Genomic DNA, 24,733 nt, shown 5'->3' on the forward strand with positions numbered 1-24,733 from the left:
AGATTAGCACATTATTTTTTTTAAAAAACATTAAAAGTGATTTCCATTGATATTTGTTGATTGTTACTTGTTTTGGCCATTTCTGATTTTGCATTTGACTTGGGCTTCTCAGTTGTTTGAAAAAGCTTTGCACTTCTTTTCCTTTGAATATGTTTGTATATGGTGAATTAGTATGACATGTTTTGGTCATTGTGCTTACATAAGGCTTTGGTTTAGGGAAATGCCTCTGGTGTTCAGTAATAGGGACAAATGTGTTACTAATGCCTTGGTACATGTGTGAGTGGTATTAATAAAGATTTAGCTAAAGGGATCGTAATTTGCCCTTCTGAATTTAACACGGTTTATATTTCCTAGAGGGGACCCTATCTGGAGATAGAGATAAAAAATTTTTTTTTAATTTTATTTTCTTTGTTTTGTCTTATTTTTGTTTTAATTTTTTTATCCCTTCAGAGACTAGGCATTGAAAAGACTGACCCTGCCACACTGACAGATGAAGAGATAAACAGATTTGCAAGATTGGACATTGATCCAGAAACTATAACTTGGCAAAGAGGTACCAGAGCAGGGCGTACACCCCATTGGTTAAGTTATACTGCACACCCCATGCCCTCCCTAAAAGGCGGTAAAATGGGAGGTCCAGAGCTTGGGTGTTCTTGTATTCATGGTTAAGGGCTAACCAAGATGGCAGCTTACTCCTTTTCCTGGCCACCTCTACCAGTCTCTCTCCTTATTAGCTGTAATCAAACCTCCTTTTGTTTGGTCAGTTGGACATTTTGCTGGCTTTTCAGTGTTCACTGGTGTGAGGATGGTTTTAAGGAAGTTCATGCATAAACCAGAAGTAACATTTTGCAAGTTTCATTTTATGCAGCAAGTTTTGGTGTCATGAAGTAGAGAAGTAATGTTTAATCACTTCTTGAATCATGTTGCCCTTTATTCTTAGAATTCTTGTCTGGCATAAGTGACGTGATTTTTCCTGTAGCTCTGGAGCTTGCCTACTGATTTTTACCTCATTTTGTTAAATTGTCTTTTAACAAAGTAAGTAGCCTTGAAGGTTTAAACATTTAGCAAGTTGGTGAGTGAGTTGCCTGGTTTCCCTGCCATGTGTTGCCTTTCTTTATGTCAGCCAGCATGGCTTAGTTTTTATTTTGTACCAACAGTGCATCCATCCAAACTCTGTCACTGCTGAGAAGGGATTTTTATCCAGGTGCACAGAATGCAGCTAGCAAGTAACTTATTGACTGTTCTTGTGATTGTCATTGGCTCAATAACTGTGCTAGCTAATGGCATTTTTAAGGTAACTCTCTTAACATCTAAAATTACACTGGTATTTATCTTCCTTTGTTTCAGTAACTTTAACCCTATGGTATGATACTTTGTGAGGAATAAAGATTCAGTTTGAAAATTTGGTATCTCCTCCACTTTTCCTTTGCTTTATATGTAATTTCATGCTTTCTGAGAAGGTAGAAGCAGACAAGGGAAAAAGTAGATCATACCCGTTGGCTGTTTTATACACAGAAATTAGATACAAGGAACTTGACACTATTAAAAAAAAAAAAAGGATAAGCTCCACCAACTCATTACATCCTTCACTGTCAAAATGGGGTTGTGTGTGTGTCTCCAAGTGCTGTACATGACACTGCTTTTAGTATTTAAGTATGGTATTATGGGGAAAATTTTAGTATGTTATCAAGTACCTTAAAAATGCCTCTCCTCTTTGGCCTACCCTAAAAGTGTGAACTGGTTGGCTGTTCAATTTGTATTTTGTTGCTATTTTTGGCATGTCGTACAAAAAACAAAATTGGGAATACATTAAAGTGTTCACCATAGTTAGACCTAGGAGGTGGGATTAAGAGTAATTAGTAGGTTCATCTAAGCCATGTTTTCCAAGGGTATGCAGTTGGATCGATGTGTCATCAGAATGGAAACTATTTCATCTACACATACTAAGGAAAGAGCAGGTCTATCACCCAGCCTGCTTCAAAAGGCCTTGCCCTTGCCCTGTGTTTTTGGCCCTTGTTGTTCTCAGGGTTGTGTAAAATCAGTGAGTCATCCCATGGAACAGCACAAACCTTGGCCTTTTGAAACAGTGACCTGCTCTGATTTCTGTGGAATTTGGAATATGCTTTGAAACAGATTCCAGATTTCTAGTTATTAATAATTGTTTGAATTCTCTAAAAAGCATAAACAAAGCCACTCTACAATCCTGTCTTTGATTCCTGCACATTAACCGTATGTGACCATCATTTCTAAACTTGAACCCATATTCTAGCTTTACCGTAAAATTTGAAACCAGATAGTCATTAAGTTAGATTTGTTGCTTTAAAATTCTGCAACTTCCTTTAACTCTATGGTCCTTTTTCCTTTCTGCTGTGTCTACTGTATCTTTCTTCTGCATCTTCCCTTTCTCCTGTAGTGCTGGATACCAATGATAGATTCCTGAGGAAGATCACAATCGGACAGTCTCCAACGGAGAAGGGACACTCACGGACGGTAACTGTTCCTTTCTAAGTAGATTAGTTCATGGGGACCGGATCCTTGCTGCTTCTCTCCTCCTCCGTCCTTTCCTGATCGATTGATTCTGCTGGGTGTTGTTCCGCCTTCTTCCTTTTAAAGTGGGAGCGAGTAGGTGTGTGGCATTGAGCGCTCTTGACAGCTTTTGCAGTAAATCCCGTGTGTCACTTGTGTATTTTCTCCCAGCATTTTCTCCTAGAGGTGCAGAGCCCCTAGTGAATATCCTTGCACACAAATTGATTAAAGTTGCTTCTTTTTTGTGGCCGTCTTGCAGTACGTCTCTTTGGTGTGAGAGCTTCCGTGTCTCTCCCTGTATATTAGGGAAACCATAATCACATAAGCACAAGCTGCCTCCAGAGGGATTGTTGGTCCTTCTAGGACTTTTATTTCTAAAAACTGCCTATTCAAAGTCTTGGAATATTTAATTACAAACTTTTTTGCTCTTTAGGGAATTATTTTTTTTCATTAAGTTCTTCGTGTGCTGTTTTATTCTGTCTTTTAAGTTATTTGTTTAAGCCTAGGATGTAAAGAGAATCCACGTTTCTGGGTTTAACACAGTTTTCCCTATTGTGTCTTTTCCCTGCCAACAGGCCCAGTTTGATATCTCTGTGGCCAGTGAAATCATGGCTGTCCTGGCTCTCACCAGTTCTCTAGAAGACATGAGAGACAGACTGGGCAAAATGGTGGTGGCGTCCAGCAAGAAAGGGGAGCCCATCAGTACTGAGGATCTGGTGGGTCCCGGGGTGATTCCTCTGTGTCTGTATTCCCAGCCTCTCTCAGCAGCTACTGATAACACAAACTATGGTGTAGTTAAGATACTGCAATTAACTAATGAAGTTATATGGTCTTTTTACTTAGTAAATAAATTATGAAATTTATTAAAAAAAACACTTCCACAGAGAGTGACAGGCAGTATGCTCCAGACCCCAGTTTTCAGGTGGTTTGAGCATTTATATTCAACCTGTGACTATTTGCAAGAGAGGATGTCTGACTTCAGTTTCAGAGAGCATCAAGAGTCCCAAGTCTAAGTCCCATAGAGATGAGCTTAGAGTCCCACCCCGGCCCCTCCCCATAACAGGCCTCCTTGCACAGAGACCTCTCATCATGAGGCTCATTGGCCCCATAGCCACACTGATGACCATATTGGAAATAGCTCAACCTGGACTTCTGATGATCCTACTTGGCTAGCTGTCCACGTCAGGATTATTTCTGAACTGTCTACGTGGTAAAACGAAGTTTGAAATGAGATAATCTCTAGATTAATTTTTAAAAAGCCTATTTGTGTTGACACACACCAAAATAGTTGGCCTACAATTAGTGGTATGTCAGATGAATTCGAAAAAGGGGGGAAATACTAATTTTTTGTTTTCACAGTTTCTGTTTGTAAGAACAAAAATTGCTTTATATTTTTACCCCAAACCAGAAACTTAGAAACTCATGGTAATTGAAATCTATAGCTTTATCTTACATTGATACCAGTTTGTTCATCCATGGTTGGATGGCTTAAAAGAGGGTCCTGATATATAAGAATTGATGTTGAACTCCTGGGTAAATTTTCAATTTAAGGTACAGGACACGCATGCATGCTAAGTCACTTTAGTCGTGTCCAACTCTTTGCAGCCCTATGGGCTATAGCCCATCAGACTCCTCTGTCCGTGGGATTCTTCAGGCAAGAATACTGGAGTAGGTTACCATACCTTTCTCCAGGGTACCTTCCCAACCCAGGGATGAAACCCATGTCTCCTGCAGCTCCAGAATTGCGGGTAGATTTTTTTTTAACTGCTGAGCCACAGGAGAAGTCCCATGGTACAAGACACACATGTTAAATTTGGTTTACAGCCATTTTGGTCCAGACACCAGAGTTGCCTATACTTCAGTATTCTAGGAACTAGCGTTTTCATGCTGTCTAATGGATTCCCCACATGGATCAGTAACCAGAGCTTCACTGAGATGCTTGTTTCCAGGATTACATATTTTTCCAGAATTTACATATGAATGTCATTTTCATTCTCTATTCTCCTTTTAAGTTAATTGGTAGCTTATAAGTACATGAATGGCTGGTCTAGTTTAGGTAAAAATAATCATTAGTCCAAGATGGCCAAAAATGGAAGACCTAAGAATGTTGAATTTTGGCTTCAAAAGGTAGGGTTTTTTTGCTGGTGGGAATCAACCGTTGGTGCCTTTGTTTTACAGGGAGTGAGTGGAGCATTGACAGTTCTTATGAAGGACGCCATCAAGCCCAATCTCATGCAGACTTTAGAGGTGAGCAGAGTGACTCCTGCCGTCCTGGACTGGTTGGAAAGCACAGTGTCCCTAGGAGACACTTCTCTCCCTGGTCATCTCTTTATTCCTATTCCTCTCATAGGACTGGGACTTCACTGAAATATAAAAGAGGGGGCTTCATACTTGCCCTTTTTCTTTTGGATGCCAACTAATTTTGGTTCCCCTTTAGCAAATGGTCCCTTTTGAAGCAGGGTTGGCAGCGTTGCTCATGATGTCTTGATTTCCACAGGGCACTCCAGTATTTGTTCACGCTGGGCCGTTTGCCAACATTGCACATGGGAATTCCTCCATCATCGCAGACAGGATTGCACTCAAGCTTGTCGGTCCCGAAGGATTTGTAGGCAAGTGCTTTTGCAAAAGCAGTGATAGACCATTTTTCTTTCAGCATCAAGGGAGTTGGGGTAGCATTTTTACAGTTGCTTTTGTCCTTACAGTGACTGAAGCAGGATTCGGAGCAGACATTGGAATGGAGAAGTTCTTTAACATCAAATGCCGGTATTCTGGTCTCCGCCCACACGTGGTGGCACTTGTCGCCACTGTCAGGGCTCTGAAAATGCATGGAGGTGGCCCCACGGTGAGAATCGGGGATCGGAAGGGCCTGATGCTCAGACATGTTCTGACGGCTAAAGGGAAGCTGATGACTCCTGTCTGTTTCTTCATTAAGCTGCTCTTACCACTATGATTACTAGGGTACCAAGAGCAGGGCACCTCCAGATGGCTCTTGTGCTGGCCATCTCATCACTCAGAGGTGGTCCCAGCTCCTGGGAAGGGCCGAGGTTGGCCTTGTGGTCTGCCTTTCTGAGGAAAACACTTGATAACATCCCAACCCCTCCAAGGACATGTGCTTGGCTGTAATTACCGAAAATCTCCTGTATGTTCAGACTGTTCTTTTTACATCTGAGTCCCATTCCCTCTAATGGTGCCGGTGGCAGCCAGCCAACCAAACTATTTAGCTGAGATAGAGGTCAGCGAGCCAGGCAGGACTGATAACAGCCTGGGCTGGAGAGAGGAGGAGGAGAAGGGCAGGTATGCTGGGACTGCCTCTGGTGATGGGGAAGACAGGTGAGCACGGTTTTCCTTCAGCTCTGTCCTGAAACTGTGTTTTCCTCTCTTCACACTGCTTAGAAATTGTACTTTTTCTCTTTTATTGGGCTTCCCAGTTGGCTCAGGCAGTAAAGAATCCACCTGCAATACAGGAAACCCAGTTTGATCCCTGGATCGGGAAGAACCCCTGGAGAAGGGAAGGGCAGTCCACTCCAGTATTCTTGCTTGGAGAATCCCATGGACAGAGGAGCCTGGTGGGCTACAGTCTGTGGGGTCGCAGAGTCGGGCGTGACTGAATGACTGACACTTTCACTATTATAACCTTTTCTTCAGTGCGTACATGTGAAGATATGGTTCTCTTTTTCAGGAATTAGTTGATGAAATATTAAATTCCTATCCTCTGGGAGCTGGTCTTGTAGCTTGAGCAGTAAGACCTCCCTCATCTGCAGAAGAAAATCACTGTTTCTTAGTATAGTGATCAGGGCTTTTCCCGATAGACCAGTTCTCAAGAATGTTGGCCTCAGATCTTCCTGAGGCCAAAGTTATTAAAGGCCTAAAAGAGCTTTTGTTTAGGTGAGTTGTGTCTATTGACATTTACCACATTAGGAATGAAATTTTAGCATAAATATTTACATAATTAAATGCTGCTAGCATAAATACCTTTTTTTAAAAAGTGAAAAGTGACTATATTTTCCAAAACATTTGGGCATTGTACATTTTTTAGATCTCTTCAGTATCTGGTTTAATCAAAGACTGCTGGATTCTCATCTTCGCCATTTGATCTGTTGTGATGTCACATGTCACATAATCTGTGGGCAAATCCATTGTAGACTGCCTGAGGGAATGAGAGTGAAAAGAGCCATAATATCTTAGGGTTATGGAAGTAGTCCTGACCTCTTGGACCCCAGGAAAGGTTTAGGTCCCCATTAGGGGGAGAACCACCGCCGTCACAGCCCAGCACACCTCTCCGGTCCTCCTCATCCTGTGGCCCTCCTAACCCAGGATGCCCCTTTCTGCTGGGCTGCAGGACGGACTCTCTGTCTCTCCCTCATCATAACCAGCGTTCCTCCTCTTCCATCCCCTCGCTCATCCTCACACCATTGCGCCTCTCTTCCTCCTGACCTCTTGGTCTGAGGAAGCATGTGGGCGTGTCACCGGGCAGCCCTGAGGGAAGAGCTTTGCACACAGCTCTGTCGGGAGCCTGGCCCACTGCTCCTGGAGCCGCGTGAGGCCCGGAGCGTGGGCTCAGGTTACGCTTTCCTGCCCCGCCTCTCTGAGGCCCCTTTTGGAGTTGGAGCACACCATGGTGTCTCTGAGGAAAGGCAGCAGAACACTCGAAAGGTTTTTTAGTCCATTGCCCAGTGGGGTCCCTGGAATCAGCTCCTTCACCCTCACGCACTTCCCTGTGAACACAGTAGGTCCCACCAGGTACCTCTGTAACCACAGAGGGAGAAAATCCTTGTGTGTTGTTTCCCTCTTGTTTGTGCTGCTCACACGCCCCAATTCAGCTCCCACGCACGCAGTTCAGCTCCACAAGGTGTGGGCTGGCTTGCTGGACCAGCTGACGAACACGTTGCCGGGCGCGCCTCAGACTCCACAGCGGACAGCTCAGGGTGGCTCTTGCAGGGCTGACAGCTGCCTTTTTCTCTACACTCAGCTCTACTTGCACCCCCGCTGCTGTGTGCTTCACTCGCAGGGGAACACATCGTTTCCCCCGCCCGCCTTCATAGATTCGCCCCTTCTCCTCTCTCTAATTCAGTTCACGAGGGTCTCCCACCCTGATCAAAGCAGTGACTTTTGTTCTGTGCCATAGTTTTGGTCATTTGCTCTAAATCCTTAAGGCAGGAAATAGCTTTCTACTGCTGTATATCCTCCACCCCACGCCCCAGCCCCCGCCCCAAGGATGCAGCTTCTGGCTTTGAACAGATGGCAAAGCACCGTTAGAAGCTAAAATCTTACTGTAAGTAAAAATGCCCCTGACTTTGCTTCTTTATCTTCCAGGTTACTGCTGGACTTCCGCTTCCCAAGGCCTACATAGAGGAGGTAACTTCAGTCACTTCTCATTGCTTGCCCTAGGATGCACCACATTCCGAATCAGCATTTCTCAGCCTGGCATTTCTGGAAATGAATGAGCTGTCATATGACCCAGGGCTGTTCCTGGGAGCAAGGGGCCCATAGTGTGCTGAACAACTGTACTAAATGAAACAGGGAAGAAATGCCTCATAAAACAGTTGCCCACATAGGATATCAGTAAAACCACTCCCCTAGACCAGTGGTTGATTCTCAACCAGAAGCATTTCCCCCCAACCTAGGATATTTGGGAATGTCTAGAGACATTTATTTTTGATTGTTACAACTGGAGGTGGGGAGCGCTACTGGCAAGCATAGAGGCCTGGGATGCTGCTAAAGAGGGATGCTATGATTCGTAGGATACCCCTCACTACAAAGAAATAAGAAACCATGCACTAATCTCATGGAGGTTTCCTTGTCTTCCCTGCATTGGCCACTTGATTCACAAATACCATTCAAATCAGAGGCAAGTAGGGAGATTTTCTGAAATGCTTTTTTCTCTGCAGATTTAAATTGATAGTCAAGGGCCAAGATAGGGTCAGCACCCTGGTTATTTTTCTAGGCAAGTTTTTCATAAACTTGATATGGTTTGTAGCAGTAAGCAGGAGCTCCCGGAATTGTGAGCGTAAAGCTTCTCATGTTCCTGTCATTTACCATCGAGAAGCATCTCTGGCGCCAGTTTGGGGTGGTCTTGAGAGAGAGGAGGGCACCATGTGAGATGGTAAGGTCAGCGACCATCACCGTTGCTTCAAGTTCTCTGCCTTTTTTGGAGGCTTTTAAATTGTCAGGCAGTACAGGGTCACTTTTCAGCCCCCAAATGAAGTAATTCAAAAGCAGCTAGCAGAGCATTGCTGGTGCCTTCAGCCTGCCTGTCTTCTGAGTTATGATTTGCCTTTTATGGTCATTTGTGTGATTCACGCGTGGGAGGGGAATTCACAGTTCTGGCCCTCCTGCCACCCCGCAGCCCTTCCTGTGTCTAATTAGAGTGACTGCCCCTCACTGGCCCAGCTGGTGTCTTCGTTTAAGAAATTCGCCTTATTTAAAACTGTTTTCAATCAGTCTTACATATTAATTGGTTTTCATGTGACTAGAGGTAAGGAATTAGCTATGCTTTTTAGAATGTCAGCTAAATTTTAATCTCAGTTTTCAATGATTAAAGGAAAAAAAAAACATAAATCATGTTTATAATGATCTCAGTTGTCTTGTGCTTGTATCTTACCTTTCTCTCATGGTTTTATGGAGTCCATAAACCAAGCACTACTACTGCTGGGCTTTACCCATGATCTTGGGTACATATTTGTATATGAGACCATGATACTTTCATTGTTAAAATACTTAAATGTATTTTAAGCTTATATAATAATATACATTTTGTAAAAAAAAAATAAAAATTAAGATTATAATATATATGATATGAGTCCCCAGTTTAGTGTATATCTCTCAACATTTAAAATTTCATGCATATGCACATGTATTTTTGTATTTATCCAAAAATAGCATTAATTAAGCTCTTCATAGTATCACAGTTTTAGTACATCTTTGAGAGGTTCTGTGCTAATACAGATTATCTCACTTTTCATGACATGTGCATGATACATATTTATTGAGTGTGTATATCCTAATTCACTGATTTAGTCCCCTGTTGGAGGAGGTTTGTGTTGTTTGCAGTCTTCTCATGCTGCAAGCAGTGCTCCAGGAAGCATATTTTAAAATGTTTCCTTAATTACTTTCCTCTTAATTTCATAGATGAAATTAAAGATGATACTTATCTTATTTCTGATACAAGGTTTATTATGGTTGAGTTCATTTAAACCTTTCGAAGCGTTACTGATGACGCCACGTTTTCTGACAAATGCCATGCACAGGGCTTCCCTGGTGGTTCAGACGGTAAAGAATCTGCCTGTAGTATGGGAGACCCAGGATCGACCCCTGGGTTGGGAAGGTCCCCTGGAGGAGAAAATGGCAACCCACTCCAGTATTCTTGCCTAAGAAATCCCCTGGACGGAGGAGCCTGGGGGGCTGTAGTCCATGGGGTCGCAAAAGGCCGGACACAACTAAGTGACTGACACTTTGACTTTTTTATGCACTGTGTGCTAGGCCCTGTCTTCTGATGGCAGGTCTGTGCCATCCTGAAGAGTCAGTTTGTACCACTGTGCCGTAGAAGTACATACAATCTATTGTAAAACGGGTTGTAAATATAATTTATCTAAGGGCATCTGAGTCCCTTCAAACAGCAAATAAGCTCTTAAGATATGGCGTGGTGAGGCAGGTGCACAGGCAGATCTCAGCTTCCAGGGCAGCCAGGCCATGAGCACAGCTCACTGCAGGGTCGCAGGTCACTCGGCATGGCCCCGGGGAACGCATCACTGCCCCTGCGCTCTGTCAGCTCGTCCTGACAGCAAGTGGCTGCTGGCTCAAGGAGACAGTTTCTCTTTTAAGAAGAACCTGCAGCTGTTTTAAGTTCTGCTCTCTAACCTTCCCGACCTTCCTCTGTTGTTTCTGCAGGACCTGGAGCTGGTTGAAAAAGGCTTCAGTAACTTGAAGAAACAAATTGAAAATGCCAGGATGTTTGGCGTTCCAGTGGTAGTGGCCGTGAACGCCTTCAAGTAAGTATGGGGTATAAGAGTTGAGGCAGGATTTGACAGAAAACAAAATTCTGCAAAGCAATTATCCTTCAATTAAAAAATAAATTTAAAAAAAAAGAAGGAGACTGTGGGAAATGGCTAGCAGACATCTCCTGGAGCAGATGTGCAGCCCAGCTCTTAGCTGTGTTCTTTTCTTCAGCTGCTGTCAGTTATCAAGCATTTGCTTTGGGAGCCGTTGGCGAGTGCCTGCCATGTGACAGGAACTGCGTATGTCACAGGGGACTTGTCACCCTCCCCGCTGAGGGTGTGGAGTCAGATTTGGCTCCTGTGGGTGCCCATCCTCACCAGGTGAAGTGGGTAACACACAGGCCAGAACTTAAATGTTCTTTCCAGTCTCTAAAGGCCTTTTGTGCTAAGATAAAGTCATAGGCCTACAGTTCCATTATTTCTCCAGGTCCGGTGGGATAGTGTCTTGACAGTGTGTTAAGCATAGTGACCTGGAAATGTTCCTGTAAGAGAACTTGCATGGGTTGTTTAGTTATTCTGATGCTGGTTTTGATCTTGTTCTGATGGTCTAGCCACAGCAAAATAGGAAACAAAAATTTTGAGAAGCTAGTGTTTATTGATTCCTTATGACGTGCCTGGAATGTTCTAAGTACTGCCATCTAAGCCTCTTATGATGTCCCAATGAAATGCAGTGGTTATGCCCATTCTACCCACATGGACACCAAGACATTGCAAGTCATCCAGCTGGTAAATCGTGGCATCAGGGTTCAAACCCAAGCAGTGTTACTGTTAGTGCCCATTTATCAGTGGGTAATGCACATGGATTATTATGGCAAAAACATGACAAATTCTGTCCTTTCCCCCATCCTCAGTGCTTTAACATGAAGTTCTGCCTTTACAGGACAGATACAGAGGCTGAGCTGGACCTCGTCAGCCGCCTCGCCAAAGAACATGGCGCTTTTGACGCCGTGAAGTGCACTCACTGGGCGGAAGGGGGCAAGGGTGCCCTGGCGCTGGCTGAGGCCATCCGGAGGGCAGCTGCGGCCCCCAGCAGCTTCCAGCTCCTCTACGACCTCAAGGTGGGTTAACTGCTGTGTGCAAAAAAAAGGAAACCAAAAAAGCACAATGAGGTTTCTGTTTAGAGCCCATGTTTAGCAGCTTCAACCTGTGGGTTTGAGTCTCGTGGAGGTGAGTTACATGATCACAGCCTGGACTGCCAACTCCAGACAGCTTTCTTAACAACGTACATTGCTGCTTTCTGACCGAGGAGGGCATCCAGACAAGAACACCCCAGGAGGTTGGCTCATGTCCTAACTTTTGAAAAGGCTCACAGTACAGCCCCTTTTCTGGCAGGAGAAAGGCTTACCTGGAGAACCACAGCCTTTAAACCAGGGCACCAGCCATGTTACTGCAAACTGGCACTGGGCTACATCAAGCTCAGAAGTGTCGTCTGACTGCTTCCCAGCATCGGGGAAAGCAGTGTGGTTCTGCACACACTTCCTGGTACGGGGCTGCCTCGGGTTCAGAGAAGCACTCAGGCATGAAACCAGAGCACCCTGGCAGGCTTCTGCATCCTTTCTGTCACTGAGTAAATTATGATACGTCTGGCAAAGGCAGAAGCACTGCTTATTCTGGGGTACAATAAAGTTAGTTCACAAAATGGTTGTTCTTATTATAGGGTTGTACTTTGCTGTCAGTTCTCTGTCCGTTTACATCAGAAGGTGATTGGGCATTAAGCAGTCTGCCCACAGCAACAACTGCCAACTTCGTTAGGAACGTGGCATGGACATTGCAGCCGGTTCTGCTTGTGTTATCTAGGCCGCTTTTTGGCCTGGTTTTTAGAAGATAATGATAGACTTTCAAAAATAGCCATAAAAAGGTAGAAGGAAGCAAACCCTATTACTCATGAATTTTAACAGTCTCTTGTTTTCTTTGCCCCTCAAAGATCTAATCTGCTTATATCTTAATTACAGTTAATTAACATTCTATTGACATGGACATTTTCCTGTTGAGCTTTAGTGTTATAGACTGGTTTGAAAACCTGTTCGACCAACCGTCTTTTGGGGAAATGCCATAAACAGAAATTTGCACACAAATACAGAGCATTTATAGATACCCTCTCTAAGCCCGCATCCACAGTGCCTGAGTGAGGAACCCCAGTCCTTGGAGATGAGAAGGAGGCCTGGAAGAAGTGGGATAATGAGAACTTCATAACCCGTTTCTACTTGGAACTTTTATCTGACAGACGGGAAGCTGTCGCATTTTGTCTTATTCAGCGTCTGTTGGTCTTAAATCACTCCTCAACGAAAGTACTTTTGCTTCAGAAGTTCTGAATGTGCCTTGGCATTTATAGAGCTCCAGTTATAAGATGCGTATGAAAGTAATCTCTATTGGATCTTTGTAAAGCTGCAATTGAATAGCTTCACTTTATTCATGTCCATTATACAAAGCCACCTCGTAAATGATCACAGTTTAGTTCAAAAGGAAATACTTGTTTTTGTAGGTAATTATTCTTTTCAGAAAGCAAAACTCGCCCAGTGTTAGCCTTAGTTGCTAAGGGGCATGGAGTCACATACTGCCTCGTTTAAGTGATTTGCTCACCCAGGTTACCTGTGAGAGTAGCTGTCTTTCCCATTTCCTTTGGGCAGTTTCTCCTTGTGCTGTTTGCTCTTGAATTTTAGTGCCTTGAGCTGGGCTGCAAGAGTATTTCAGAGGCCAGACGCCACTTGTGAAGGTTTTGCCCTGGAGGAAGCAGCCCTGGGCTTCCTTGTTAGACCTGGAGGTCACTAGTTGGACCGCTGGCCTCTGTCCGCTGCACAAGGGCCATGAAAAACAGATCCTTTCCCACCATCCTTGTTGTATGTTGATCATATAAGTCATTAGATTGTTGTTTAAATGTGTGGATGATTTTGTTTTTATAACTATTTCCAAAGTAACAGCAGTTGACAGTCATCTGTGTTAAAGGTAGCATTTGTACATACTGGGGGTTCTGTGAATGAGTATCGGTTGTCTTACTTCATAAACAGTATCCCAAGTCTGCTTTGATGGGAGACTGATTGTCAGTATTAGAGCATTATTTTTATTTATGAAGAAATAGATACTCTTGAGTAGTCAGCAGTATTGTTTACGATGTGCCTAGTAAAATCTTACACATGCACACACACACATACAGCAACTTGACACCTGTAGGACATTTTCTGCTTATAAAATCTGGGACCTTATAGTAAAAAAACATTTCTAATCCAATAAACCTCAAACTATTTGCCCATCCTTGTATATGTATAAACACCTGTGGCCATTTTGGGGACTCTGACCTGGAATACCACTGTAAGTAAAGGTTCATGTCCTCACGGGTGTCTAGTCATGGTCTCCCCTCTCTCTCTGTTAGCTCCCAGTTGAGGACAAAATCAGGATTATTGCGCAGAAGATATATGGAGCTGACGACATTGAATTGCTCCCCGAAGCCCAGCACAAAGCAGAAGTCTACACCAAGCAGGTAGGTGTGTGGTTGGCGTGTTCTTTCAGCTCTTTATGCACCAAGTCTTGGAGGCAGAATGCCCGCGTTCTCCCAGCCCCGCCAAGGCACTGCTGTCCTCTGGGTGGCAGCCGTCTCCCCTCTTAAATACTGAGCATGGATTAGGTGGTCCAGTCCCAAGTTCTTTATCTTCCCAGAGGTGGTATGTGAGTGTGGAAAAGTCATGAGGAAATATGAAATGTCTTACTAAAGCACTGAGAGCTTGCCTTGAGTCGTGTCTTCACGTCTGCTCCAGACTATCATTTTAATCAGTTATATAAACGAAAGTGAAATATTCACTTGTGGGATATAGTTGTGAGGGCTCCACTCCTTCGCCCAACAAGGTGTTTTTTTTTTTTAATTTATAATGACTAAGCTGGAGGAGAGCGGTGACGTAAACATGGACATAAAGGGAGTTGAGTGTTTCAAGTAAATTGCAGAAGCACAGTGCCCAGATGTTCTTTGTTGCATTGCCAGCCTTTCACTTCTCCCAGTTCTGTTCCCGTCTTTCCCCAGGGCTTTGGGAATCTGCCCATCTGCATGGCCAAGACACACTTGTCCTTGTCTCACAACCCGGAGCTAAAAGGCGTGCCCACTGGCTTCATCCTGCCCATTCGCGACATCCGCGCCAGCGTTGGGGCCGGCTTTCTGTACCCTCTGGTGGGAACGGTGAGTGAGTGCTGCAAGCAGAGAGGACCGTTTGTTCATCAGTGCTTCTTGAATCGATTACTGCAAACATTACACAAATGCCTAATTAGCAGAGTTCATTGCTAAGGAGAAAGCTGGAGTCGGACCCATTACGATAAATTGTCTTGCTGTGGACCATCTTGGTCTCAGTTCAAGGATGATGCCATGACTGCTTGTACTGAATAATAATTGTTTCCCAGTGGCAGTGTGACCTTGTCTGAATCCTGTATGGGCCTAATTCATAGGCTGTGTACAGTACTGTTGTACATAATCACGGCTGACTTTTATTGGGCACCTTTTACAGACTAACTTAGTCCTGCCAATAGCCTATTTGAGGCTCTGCATCTCCTGGGTCTTATCAACAGGCCTGGAGGTTATGCCGGAAATTCAGGGAATTAACCATGCTTGAGTAAAGAATTTGCCCCTTAAAGTATAAATGACGCCTATAGATAAGAAAGATAAGGTGGTTTATTTATGCTTTTTTTTTCTTTTTCTAATTAATTTTTTTATTGAAGGATAATTGCTTTACAGAATTCTGTTTTCTGTCAAACCTCAGCATGAATCAGCCATAGGTATATATATATGTCCCCTCCCTTTTGAACCTCCCACCTCCCTCCCCATCCCACCCCTCTAGATTGATACAGAGCCCCTGTTTGAGTTTCCTGAACCATACAGCAAATTTCCATTGGCTATCTATTTTACACATGGTAATGTGAGTTTCCATGTTACTCTTTCCTTACATCTCACCCTCTCTTCCCCTCTCCCCATGTCCATAAGTCTGTTCTCTATGTCTGTTTCTCCATTGCTGCCCTGTAAATAAATTCTTCGGTACCATTTTTCTAGATTCCGTACATGTGTGTTAGAATACGGTATTTATCTTTCTCTTTCTGACTTAACTTCACTCTGTATAATGGGTTCTAGGTTCATCCACCTCATTAGAACTGATTCAAATGCATTCCTTTTTATGGCTGATTATTTATGCTTTGAGATGAATTAATTTTCAAATCCTTCCTGTCTGACAGGTTTCATACATGTTTTAGGAGGAAAATTGCTAATTGGGAAGTAGAGGAAAGCTTACGGGCATGATTTGGACTGACTCTGTTAGTTAGTTTGGACTCTGTCCCAGAGTCTGCATTGATCATTGCCCAGGTTTCCCTCACAGATCTGCCCAGTAGCCTGTTTGGTTGGCCAGAACATTCATTCGAGATGTACAGAAAAACCCAAATGAACTTTCTGGCCAACCAGTTTATCTGCAGCTTTTTCTTACCTGCAATAACAGGGTTGAAATAGTGAACTAAGTTGGTACACAAGTAAAAGAAATCAATACATCTCCCTTTGGAGCTTCTTTCAGTTTAGTAAGAAAGCGGTAGGAGGCAGTATTACAGTCAGAAGTACAGAATGTTAAAGCCAAATCCACTTTTAGCTGTGCTAGTTTTGGCCTCAGGAAAGTTCAGGTGTCTCAGTGATAAAGAATCTGCCTGATGATAACCCTATATGCAAAACAGAAAAAGAGACTCAGATGTATAGAACAGACTTGTGGACTCTGTGGGAGAAGGCGAGGGTGGGATGTTTCAAGAGAACAGCATCGAAACATGTATATTATCTAGGGTGAAACAGATCACCAGCCCAGGTTGGATGCATGAGACAAGTGCTCGGGCCTGGTGCACTGGGAAGACCCAGAGGGATCGGGTGGAGAGAGAGGTGGGAGGGGAGACGGGATGGGGAATACATGTAAATCCATGGCTAATTCATTTCAGTGTATGACAAAAACCACTGCAATGTTGTAAAGTAATTAGCCTCCAACTAATAAAAATAAATGGAAAAAAAAAAAAAAAGAATCTGCCTGCCAAGCAGGAGACACTGGTTGGATCACTGGATTGGGAAGATCCCCTGGAGGAGGAAATGGCAGCCTACTCCAATATTCTTGCCTGGGAAATTCCATAGGCAAATGAGGCTGTGAGGCCACAGTCCATGGGGTCACAAAGAGTCGGACACGACTGAGTGACTAAACAACAACAAGAGGTGTGAGCCCTGCTCCTTGCAGCGCTCTGGGGCCCATCCTGTCACAGTGGTGGTCAGACAGGCCTACAAGCCAGTGTCCCTCGGCCCCTCCAGAGGCAGGAGGCCTCACTCTGGTGACAGCGTTCATCAGTGCTCAGGGTTTGTTGAAATCCCCTTTTAGCAAGAACTCTAAACCATTTATCCAGCACCTTGGATATTGTAGAACGCACGTTGATTCAGCTGGCAGCTGAAAGCAGAATAGTCTTGTCACTTTTGATGTGTGCGTGCAGAGGGGTGGCTGTAAAGACAAAAGCAAAACTGAAAGTGTCAGGCCTGCTGTTCGGAGGGAAACACAGCCTGCCCAGCTCCAGGACAGTCTCATCTGGAACAAACTCACATTAGAAGCCCACTTGGACCAACACATTTCCACACAAAGTCTAGATGGCTTAATGATTGCTGTTCTTCCTGCTTTCTAATTGCTGTTGGGGCCTGAATGAGGCTCAGAGGATTTGAGCATTTTATGTACTAATTCATGGGGTAGTGACTTCTTTTTGGAGGTTTGTTTTTTTTTTAATCTAAGTTCCTATATGTATATATATAATCTTATTTTAAAATGTTTTCTGATTATCAATATGACCAAGTGTCCAAGGGGAAAAAAGTCCTACTTGGAAAAGAATAAAAGTACTGAAAGTCCTGCTAATTACTATTTGAGGGAACATCTTCAGAATTTTTTGCCAACTTGCACATGCATGTCTACATCAGTGGGCACTTGTCCTTCAGCTTTATAATGTCATCTTCAGGCTCCCTTTTTCTTCCTCGTCCCCACACTCAGCATTGCTTCTCTTACAAAATTTGAGACTAAAGACCAACATGAGCTCCATATAGTGTGTTCTCAGGAGTGTTGACTGACACTCAGATGTCAGAGTCAGGTTTTCTAAAGTCTATGTATTTTGTGTTATGGAAGGTGACTCATCCTTTTCTATGACACTTTTATAGTAAAGTTGTAGAAGTTCCATTTAGTCTCACCTCCTGTCTGGATCTGATTTGAAACTTGTATGTATGTATTCTTTATAAAGGATGTTGTTACAGGTTAAAATATACTGAGTTTTCACTGACAAGACTTTACAAATTTATATCGAAGTAGGTATTTGTCAAAGCCAACTCTTTAGAAGACACAAGTATTAATAAAATCCATAAGCATTGCAAGTTCAGTTTTAGAAAGCCAGACTGGACCAGTAGTAACAGTGATTGTAAAACCATCTAGATTGTGTCCAGCAACATCTTGGCCCAAAGTTAAAGGATACTGATTGCTAATCTTTTGTTACTGAAGCAAAAAGAATATGAATATCATCTCAAGACTCATTAAAACAAAATTAGGTAGCAAGACAAGCCCTGCACCTCCTTTTGGTCTTTCAATGTGAGAATCAAGGGGATGAATAACTGACTTAGCCCCCCAGCACCTGCCACTGTGGGACGAAAGGTGCAGACACCCCCTCAGCCTCCTGTTGCAGCTGTCTATGTGGGAGCCCAGAGGGAAGGCCGGTGATTGGTTTGCTGGAGGACTCGAGGGTTTTCTCTTGAGAGCATAACAGGATCAGTGACTTGGTTTTAATTTGTAACACGAAGAGTGCCACTTTATGGACAACTGTAAAATAATATTGTGTCTTGGGCCTTCTAACTGAAAGGAACATGAAGGAAAAGACCTGGCTTAGTTTGTTTTTAATGCTATTTCACATCTCCTAGATGAGCACCATGCCTGGACTCCCTACCCGGCCCTGTTTCTATGATATTGATTTGGACCCTGAAACTGAGCAGGTGAATGGGCTATTCTAAACAGGTAAGTCATTACCAGCAGAAGTTTTCCTTTTTCCTTATGAGGCATATTTATGAATTATCGGATTCCATCTAAAGCTATGAAAATGCAGATTTCATAATTTAAGATTCCTTTCCAGACATCAGTGAGAGGAGAGGAGGTAGTAGTGAGCATTGGCAGTACCCAGTAAGTGAAATATTTATACTTCCATACATTTTTGGAAGAAGAGTGGGGTTCATCACAAACTGGCAGCATCAAGGGGAGAGGCACCATCTGATGAATCGTGGAGGGACTCCAGTGAAGGTTAGACCTCTGTGGAGCCCCAGGAGACTCTGGGCTTGGAGCTGATGGCACATTGGAGGGCAGGAGCAGCTGAAGATCTGTATACTCTGAATGGACGGCAGGCAGGAGTGAGTAAATGCCCTAGAAAGTAGATGAGAGAAGGAAGCAGGAGCAGTCCTTGGGGTCTTAAGTGAAGGGCCCCTGAGTACTCCTCACAATGAGTGAGCCACCCCTGGACATAGCAGGTGGAATCTTGAAAACATTAAAGATGAAAATCCTAAAAACCCTTCTCCAGAGAAGAAAAAATGGCTGGCCTGTGAAAGAACTGAGAATTAGACTGGAACCCCTGTCTTCCCAGTAGTAAGAGGCTTTTAGACAGTGGAGGAAAGCCCTCTACACTCACAGGGAAAGATGACTTTCCACCTGTATTTACACTCCACCAAAACTGTCCAGATGTTTTCAGACACGTACAGGTTTGCTGCTCCCATGTCTCTTTCCCGGAAGGGATTTAGCAGTTTACTCCAGCAAAATGAGGACCAAACCAGGGAAAAGGAAGACATGCTTTCCAGAAGGTCAAATCTTAATCTGGACTGTAATGGAGTTCTGAGGACTGCAAGTGACCCAGAGTTACAAGTCCCACATGGAGTAGAAGGGAGGAAAGACCAGAGAGTGCTAGGACAAGGGTGTCAAAGGGTAATTATGCAAAAGAAAGGCTCTCACGTTGTCTAAGAAAGTCAGGGCCCTGGTGGAAGCCAGCCGTGGCTGTCATCTAGGCAGCCGTACGGATGGTTGTCACAGAAGCACGTCTGCTTGCACAGCAGAGACACCTGTCCTTGGTGCTGGGGAAGCACTGTTCTTCAGGAGGCATATGTGACCTTGGAAATGTCATCATGGCACATGCTTGGTCTGGACTCACACATCCTCAGTATTCACACAGCCATGGTGTAAATCCTGTGCATTGCTTTCAAGTCTGTGGACAGAAGTGTTGATGGTGAGGAAGGAGGTAAACGTTAACAACCTCCGCAGTGGTAGAAGGTGATGGTGTGGCGTGGGCAGGAAGATATTTCAGTGCTTAGAGAAAACTCTGTGTTTCTTGTCTCTCTGTCTTTCTAGATTGTCCATCTTCAAGAAGCTGTTTTGAAAGTTTGGCCGGTGTTTATTCAGGCCTCCTGTCAGGAAGTGTGGGGAAATCAAGAGAAGTCAGTCCCTGCCCCAGAGGTCCCCAGAAGCCTTTCTTCAGTCTTAATTCGCATCATTGTGTATAAATTAACCTGAATCATGTACACGTCTAATTACCTTACTGAAATCCATAGAATAAAAGTAAATAATTTTTCAGTCTCCGTGTTTAAATATAAATTGTAGCATTAATAGTCTGTGTTGCCTTAGCTCTGCTTTCCCGTGTGATTTGGAGACCTCTGCCACAACAGAAGAAGCAAGTCCTAGTGTGTACTTTATGATATGTTCTGTTTCAAAGGGGAATGATGAGTGTGTGCTTGTGTGTTTCTGGGAGGACACGTAATAAGGAGACCTCTTTAGAGGGCTGAGGGAGAAATGGAATTTGGAGAACATGCCTTTTTGTCATGTGTATATATATATATATATGTATATATATATATATATATAGGTTTTTTTTAATGCTTTCTTGGCCTCATTGCCTTGGTCAGTAGTAAGTCAGTCTAGTTTTTTGGGAGCTACTTTTTTTTTTTCTTTGCCACACTGCGTGCATGTGAAACTTCCCCAATCAGGGATTGAACCCATGCCCTCTGCTTTGGAAGCTTGGAGTCTTAACCACTGGACCACCAGGGAAGCCCAAAATACTGCTTTTTTTTTTTTTTACTCTGAGAAAATATTGTTTATATAGGTTTTTATCCTGAACTTCCTTAGAATTCCCATTGCTGTCACAGCTTCAGCACCATTCCCTTTTTTTTTTTAATATTTTATTTATTTATTTGGCTGTGCCAGGTCTTAGTTGCAGCATGTGGGATCTAGTTCCCCAACTAGGGATCAAACCTGGGTCCCCTGCATTGGAAGCTGAGAGTCTTAGCCACTGGACCACCAGGGAAGTCCCCAGCACCATTCATTTTTAAAGTCCTCAGGAAGGATGGTTACACAGTATTAAGCGCAGGATGGCTGTTTGGCTCTGTTGGCTCAGCAAATGATTATTTAGCTTCTACCCTGTGCCTGAGTTCTCTAGCCCTCCCTACAGGATGTTTTTTTCCCCTCAAATGTTTTCCCTTCTCTTTTTGTTTATCATCCATCTCTGTTCTTCCTCTGCATTTTTCCTTCTCTTTCCCCTTTCTCTTCCTGCATTGGGCTCTTCCAGAAGATGTCACATCCACACTGGTGCCAGTGCTGCAATAGCATTGCAGAGCAGCGTTTTTTCCTGGTGTCCTTGGTTTTATTATTTTTAATCCCCTAAGTTGTTCATATCAGTGTTGTAGTACTGTCAGTTTCACAGTCTAAAGAACATGACAACAGTGGGCATATGGCAGAGGGGGTCAGAGCACAGAGCCCCAGCTCCATCATGCTTTGTACGCTTCCTGGCACATCGTACACACTCAGTGATGTTGTCAGTTCCTGTTCGAAAGCATCACTGGGGCCATCTGCACAGAGTTCACTAGTTCCAGTGTTTGTTGTTGTTGTTGTTTTTAATGTCCTATAAAACCTCACCTGGAATGGGACCTACTGGGAATTCAGTTTGTAAACAAGAGAGTAAAGCAGTGTATTGTTAGTCTAGGTAACCTGAAGACCATCTTAAAAAATTAAGGCTTTCTTACATCATCAAAAGCCATGTGGGTTTTATTTGTCGTATTTATGTTTTGGCTGTGCTACACAGCTGTGCGGTCTTAGTTCCCAGACCAGGGATCAAATTCATGCCCCCAGGAGTGGAAGCCACAGAGTCCTAACCACTGGACCTCCAGGGAAGTCCCTGCCATGTGGGCTTAATCTTTAATATTTCTAGAAATACTGAATACAACTGGTGGGAAGACAAAAGATTATAAACAAAGCCGTAATACATAAATGGGCTTCCCTGGTGGCTCAGCTGGTAAAGAATCCTCCTGAAATGTGGGAGAACTGGGTTCTGTCCCTGGGTTGGGAAGATCCCCTGGAGAAGGGAATGGCTACCCACCCCAGTATTCTGGCCTGGAGAATTCCATTGACTGTATAGTCCATGGGGTCACAAAGAGTCGGACACACATGACTGAGCAACTCACTTTCAGTACAATAAATAAATAGTTTTTACCTGGTATGCTTGGAATAAAGAACTAAAGATAAAGAACAATACTGCGAAGCATTAGTGGCTTTGGAGTAGTGTGTGTGGCCAGAGAAGGCCTAGTGTCTTGCCTTTGGGCCTAGGAGTCCTTCTAGATCACCGGCCTCCCTGTCCCTGCTCTGACCCTAAGCGGTTAATGGCTTCCCTCCCTATATTCGTAATGTTACTGATAAACAGACTGCATCTCCTCGGATCTGCACCTCAGAGGCTTGCTGTGCAATGAAGATGTATATACGCTCTCAATTCAAGGAAGAAAATGTTTATGTGCTGTCAAGTAAAGCAGATTGCAGCAGAATTAGTGTCAAGTTTATGTTGGCTGGGGCAACCCTGGTGGTGCCCAAAAACAGATCAAATCAGCAGAGAGCTGGAGCCATGTTCATTTAATGCTGTACCAGGGAAGGGAAGTGGAGGGCTTATTCCCAGGAGGTCTCATAACATGTAAGAATTATTAGCAAGGAATTAAAAACCATTTTTGGTAACTGCAGGCCCAGGCTGTGGGTGGATAGGGACTAGAATGGGAGAAATGGTATCATCTGTAGAGATCAGATAAATAAGCGATTTTATTGGCACACTGTATCTGGTGATATTAACAAGATAAGCTGTAGGTAGGGTAATTTCTCATCAGACTGAAGATATATTTAGAGCCTGTTTCTCATTATATAATAAAAAGCTACTAATGGAATAGCAGACAATGATATGGGTAATAGCTTACTAACTGTCACTTAAATGAGTTCAAGGATGGCAGATGTCTTTCATGTATGAGGTACTGGATATATTTTTTTGAAACTCTGATTAAGTGTTGGGTTCTAGTTACATCCTAAAGAAAAACCACACTACAGTGTTTTATTTATGATTCTATACTATGTGTGTCTTGGAGGTTGGAGATGAGTTATATGTAATATACCTTAAAGAAATCTGCCCTCCAAATACAAAATCAATTCACCTCTTACCCCAAACCACCTTTCAGTAGTCTTTTTTTTTTTTTTTTCAAGAAAAGCAGATGGAATGAGATCTATGTCATTAAGATGGACTTTATTGTGTTTATCTGTTGCTTATTCCGTTTCCAATTACTTCCTAATAAGACAGCTATTCTACCCTGTCTTCATCTAGATAGTCTCATCTTATTTTTGCTTGAAATCGCTGCAAACTCCCAGATCTGCTAGATTTGAGAAAATTTGTATCTCAATAATAGCATCTCAGTTGGTTATGAATGGCATGGATTTCTTTTGATTTGTTTAAAGTTTAAAACTGACAGCAGGGTCAGTAACCCATCTGAGACATCTTCACAAAGATTTACTGAATAAACAAAGATAAATTGGATTCTTAATTACTATAAACTGGATGCTTATGGATTTTCCTATTTTACAGATTTTGTCTCCAAGATCTTGACAGATTAGATTCAGCTTTACTTTTGTGTGCTAATAGTTCTTTGCTTAATAAGTCTTAGATAAAGCTATAGAATCTTAACAAAGGTAAAATATATTCCTGGAAAAACATCCCCAAATGGGTGAGGTTTACCTATAAAGTATCATGATCCTATAAAAGAAAAGAGATAAGTGCAACTACTTTTCAGAAGTTCTTCCCTGCATCTTAATAAGTTCTTCATCTGGGTGGTGTGCACGGGAGGGGCCAGAGGAGGAGAGAGGAGCCAAGCATCCTGGAAGACCTCACCTCTGGAGCTCCCAGGAGTGCCCTTGTAGGTCATATTAAACCCAAAGCAAGTCACTCACTGCAACACCTTTCATTGGTGTTAATGTATTGCACACAATGGATTACGTGGACAAGTAAATGCTTACGGTGCTTTTCAGTAAAGCTTAAGAATCTGTAAATACTCAAAATGTGTGAAGATACACAATAGCTAAACTGAATCTACCCTCCAGTCAGGCAGAATAGATAATGCCAGTACCCTTGCTCTGATCAGGACTGGAGTTGTGAGGAACACATCTCCAGTTCTCCACCCGTCCCCACCCAACTGAGAGGGACAAGGTTAAGCAGGCACCTAGGAACATCCTGAAGGGAAACATGGGTACTAGTAAGCCGCTTAACCTTGGAAATCTATACAAGGTATAAAGGATGGGTGTTCCTGTGTTCTGAACTCGATGGCACACAGGTTGTATCATTTCCACCCGCCTTCTAGACACTTAGGGAGAGAAGAGCCTACTATGTCTTGGGGTTCTGAAACCCTTTGGCTGTGAACCTTGATATATCCAAAACTTTCCCAGGAGTGGGTTTCAGTGTAATGAGGTGTTCCCCCCCCACCCCACCGCTTTCTCTCTCAATTCATATAATGTCATTTTCTCTCCAAACAAGGTTCACTGCAAAGTTTTGAATCCTACTTTTAAAATATGCTGAATGCTGTGACTTAAATATTCAGTGGGGGGATTTATAATGGGATGCCTGTCATTTGAAATTGGATTTAACTACTCTGAGTCTGAGAAAAAAATAGAGGAGGCTTTCGACCCTGGTCCCTTCCCCATCTGCCGGCTAGCTCTCCTTGGCTCCCGATGAGGTCGCGCGGCGGAGACTGCCGCCAGGCTGGGAGCGCGACGGTCGGCGTCTCAGCGGCCGGGCGAACTGCTAGATGGAGAGACCTCTGGATCTCCTACCCACACCGCCCGCCGCCCCCAGCCCGGCCCCGCCCCGCGCCCGCCCCCTCCGCGCGC

The 24,733-nt window shown here is 43.6% G+C and overlaps 1 protein-coding gene across 3 annotated transcripts in view; it reads left to right on the plus strand.

Moving 5' to 3' along the window:
* MTHFD1 (methylenetetrahydrofolate dehydrogenase, cyclohydrolase and formyltetrahydrofolate synthetase 1) overlaps positions 1–20,134 on the plus strand; it is a 60,467-nt gene extending 40,333 nt beyond the window's left edge. For all 3 annotated transcript variants that reach the window (XM_070469461.1, XM_070469463.1, XM_020879214.2), the window contains 13 exons: positions 451–553; positions 2,414–2,490; positions 3,102–3,242; positions 4,705–4,773; positions 5,024–5,135; positions 5,229–5,368; positions 7,840–7,881; positions 10,414–10,514; positions 11,401–11,578; positions 13,888–13,995; positions 14,530–14,682; positions 18,445–18,538; positions 19,910–20,134. In XM_070469461.1, coding sequence (XP_070325562.1) covers positions 451–553; positions 2,414–2,490; positions 3,102–3,242; positions 4,705–4,773; positions 5,024–5,135; positions 5,229–5,368; positions 7,840–7,881; positions 10,414–10,514; positions 11,401–11,578; positions 13,888–13,995; positions 14,530–14,682; positions 18,445–18,534 — 1,314 coding nt within the window. In that variant the 3' untranslated portion in view covers positions 18,535–18,538; positions 19,910–20,134. The remainder of the gene's footprint in view (positions 1–450; positions 554–2,413; positions 2,491–3,101; positions 3,243–4,704; positions 4,774–5,023; positions 5,136–5,228; positions 5,369–7,839; positions 7,882–10,413; positions 10,515–11,400; positions 11,579–13,887; positions 13,996–14,529; positions 14,683–18,444; positions 18,539–19,909) is intronic.
* Positions 20,135–24,733: the final 4,599 nt, after the last annotated feature.

Source organism: Odocoileus virginianus, chromosome 6 (assembly GCF_023699985.2).
Source record: "Odocoileus virginianus isolate 20LAN1187 ecotype Illinois chromosome 6, Ovbor_1.2, whole genome shotgun sequence".
Taxonomy (NCBI): domain Eukaryota; kingdom Metazoa; phylum Chordata; class Mammalia; order Artiodactyla; family Cervidae; genus Odocoileus; species Odocoileus virginianus.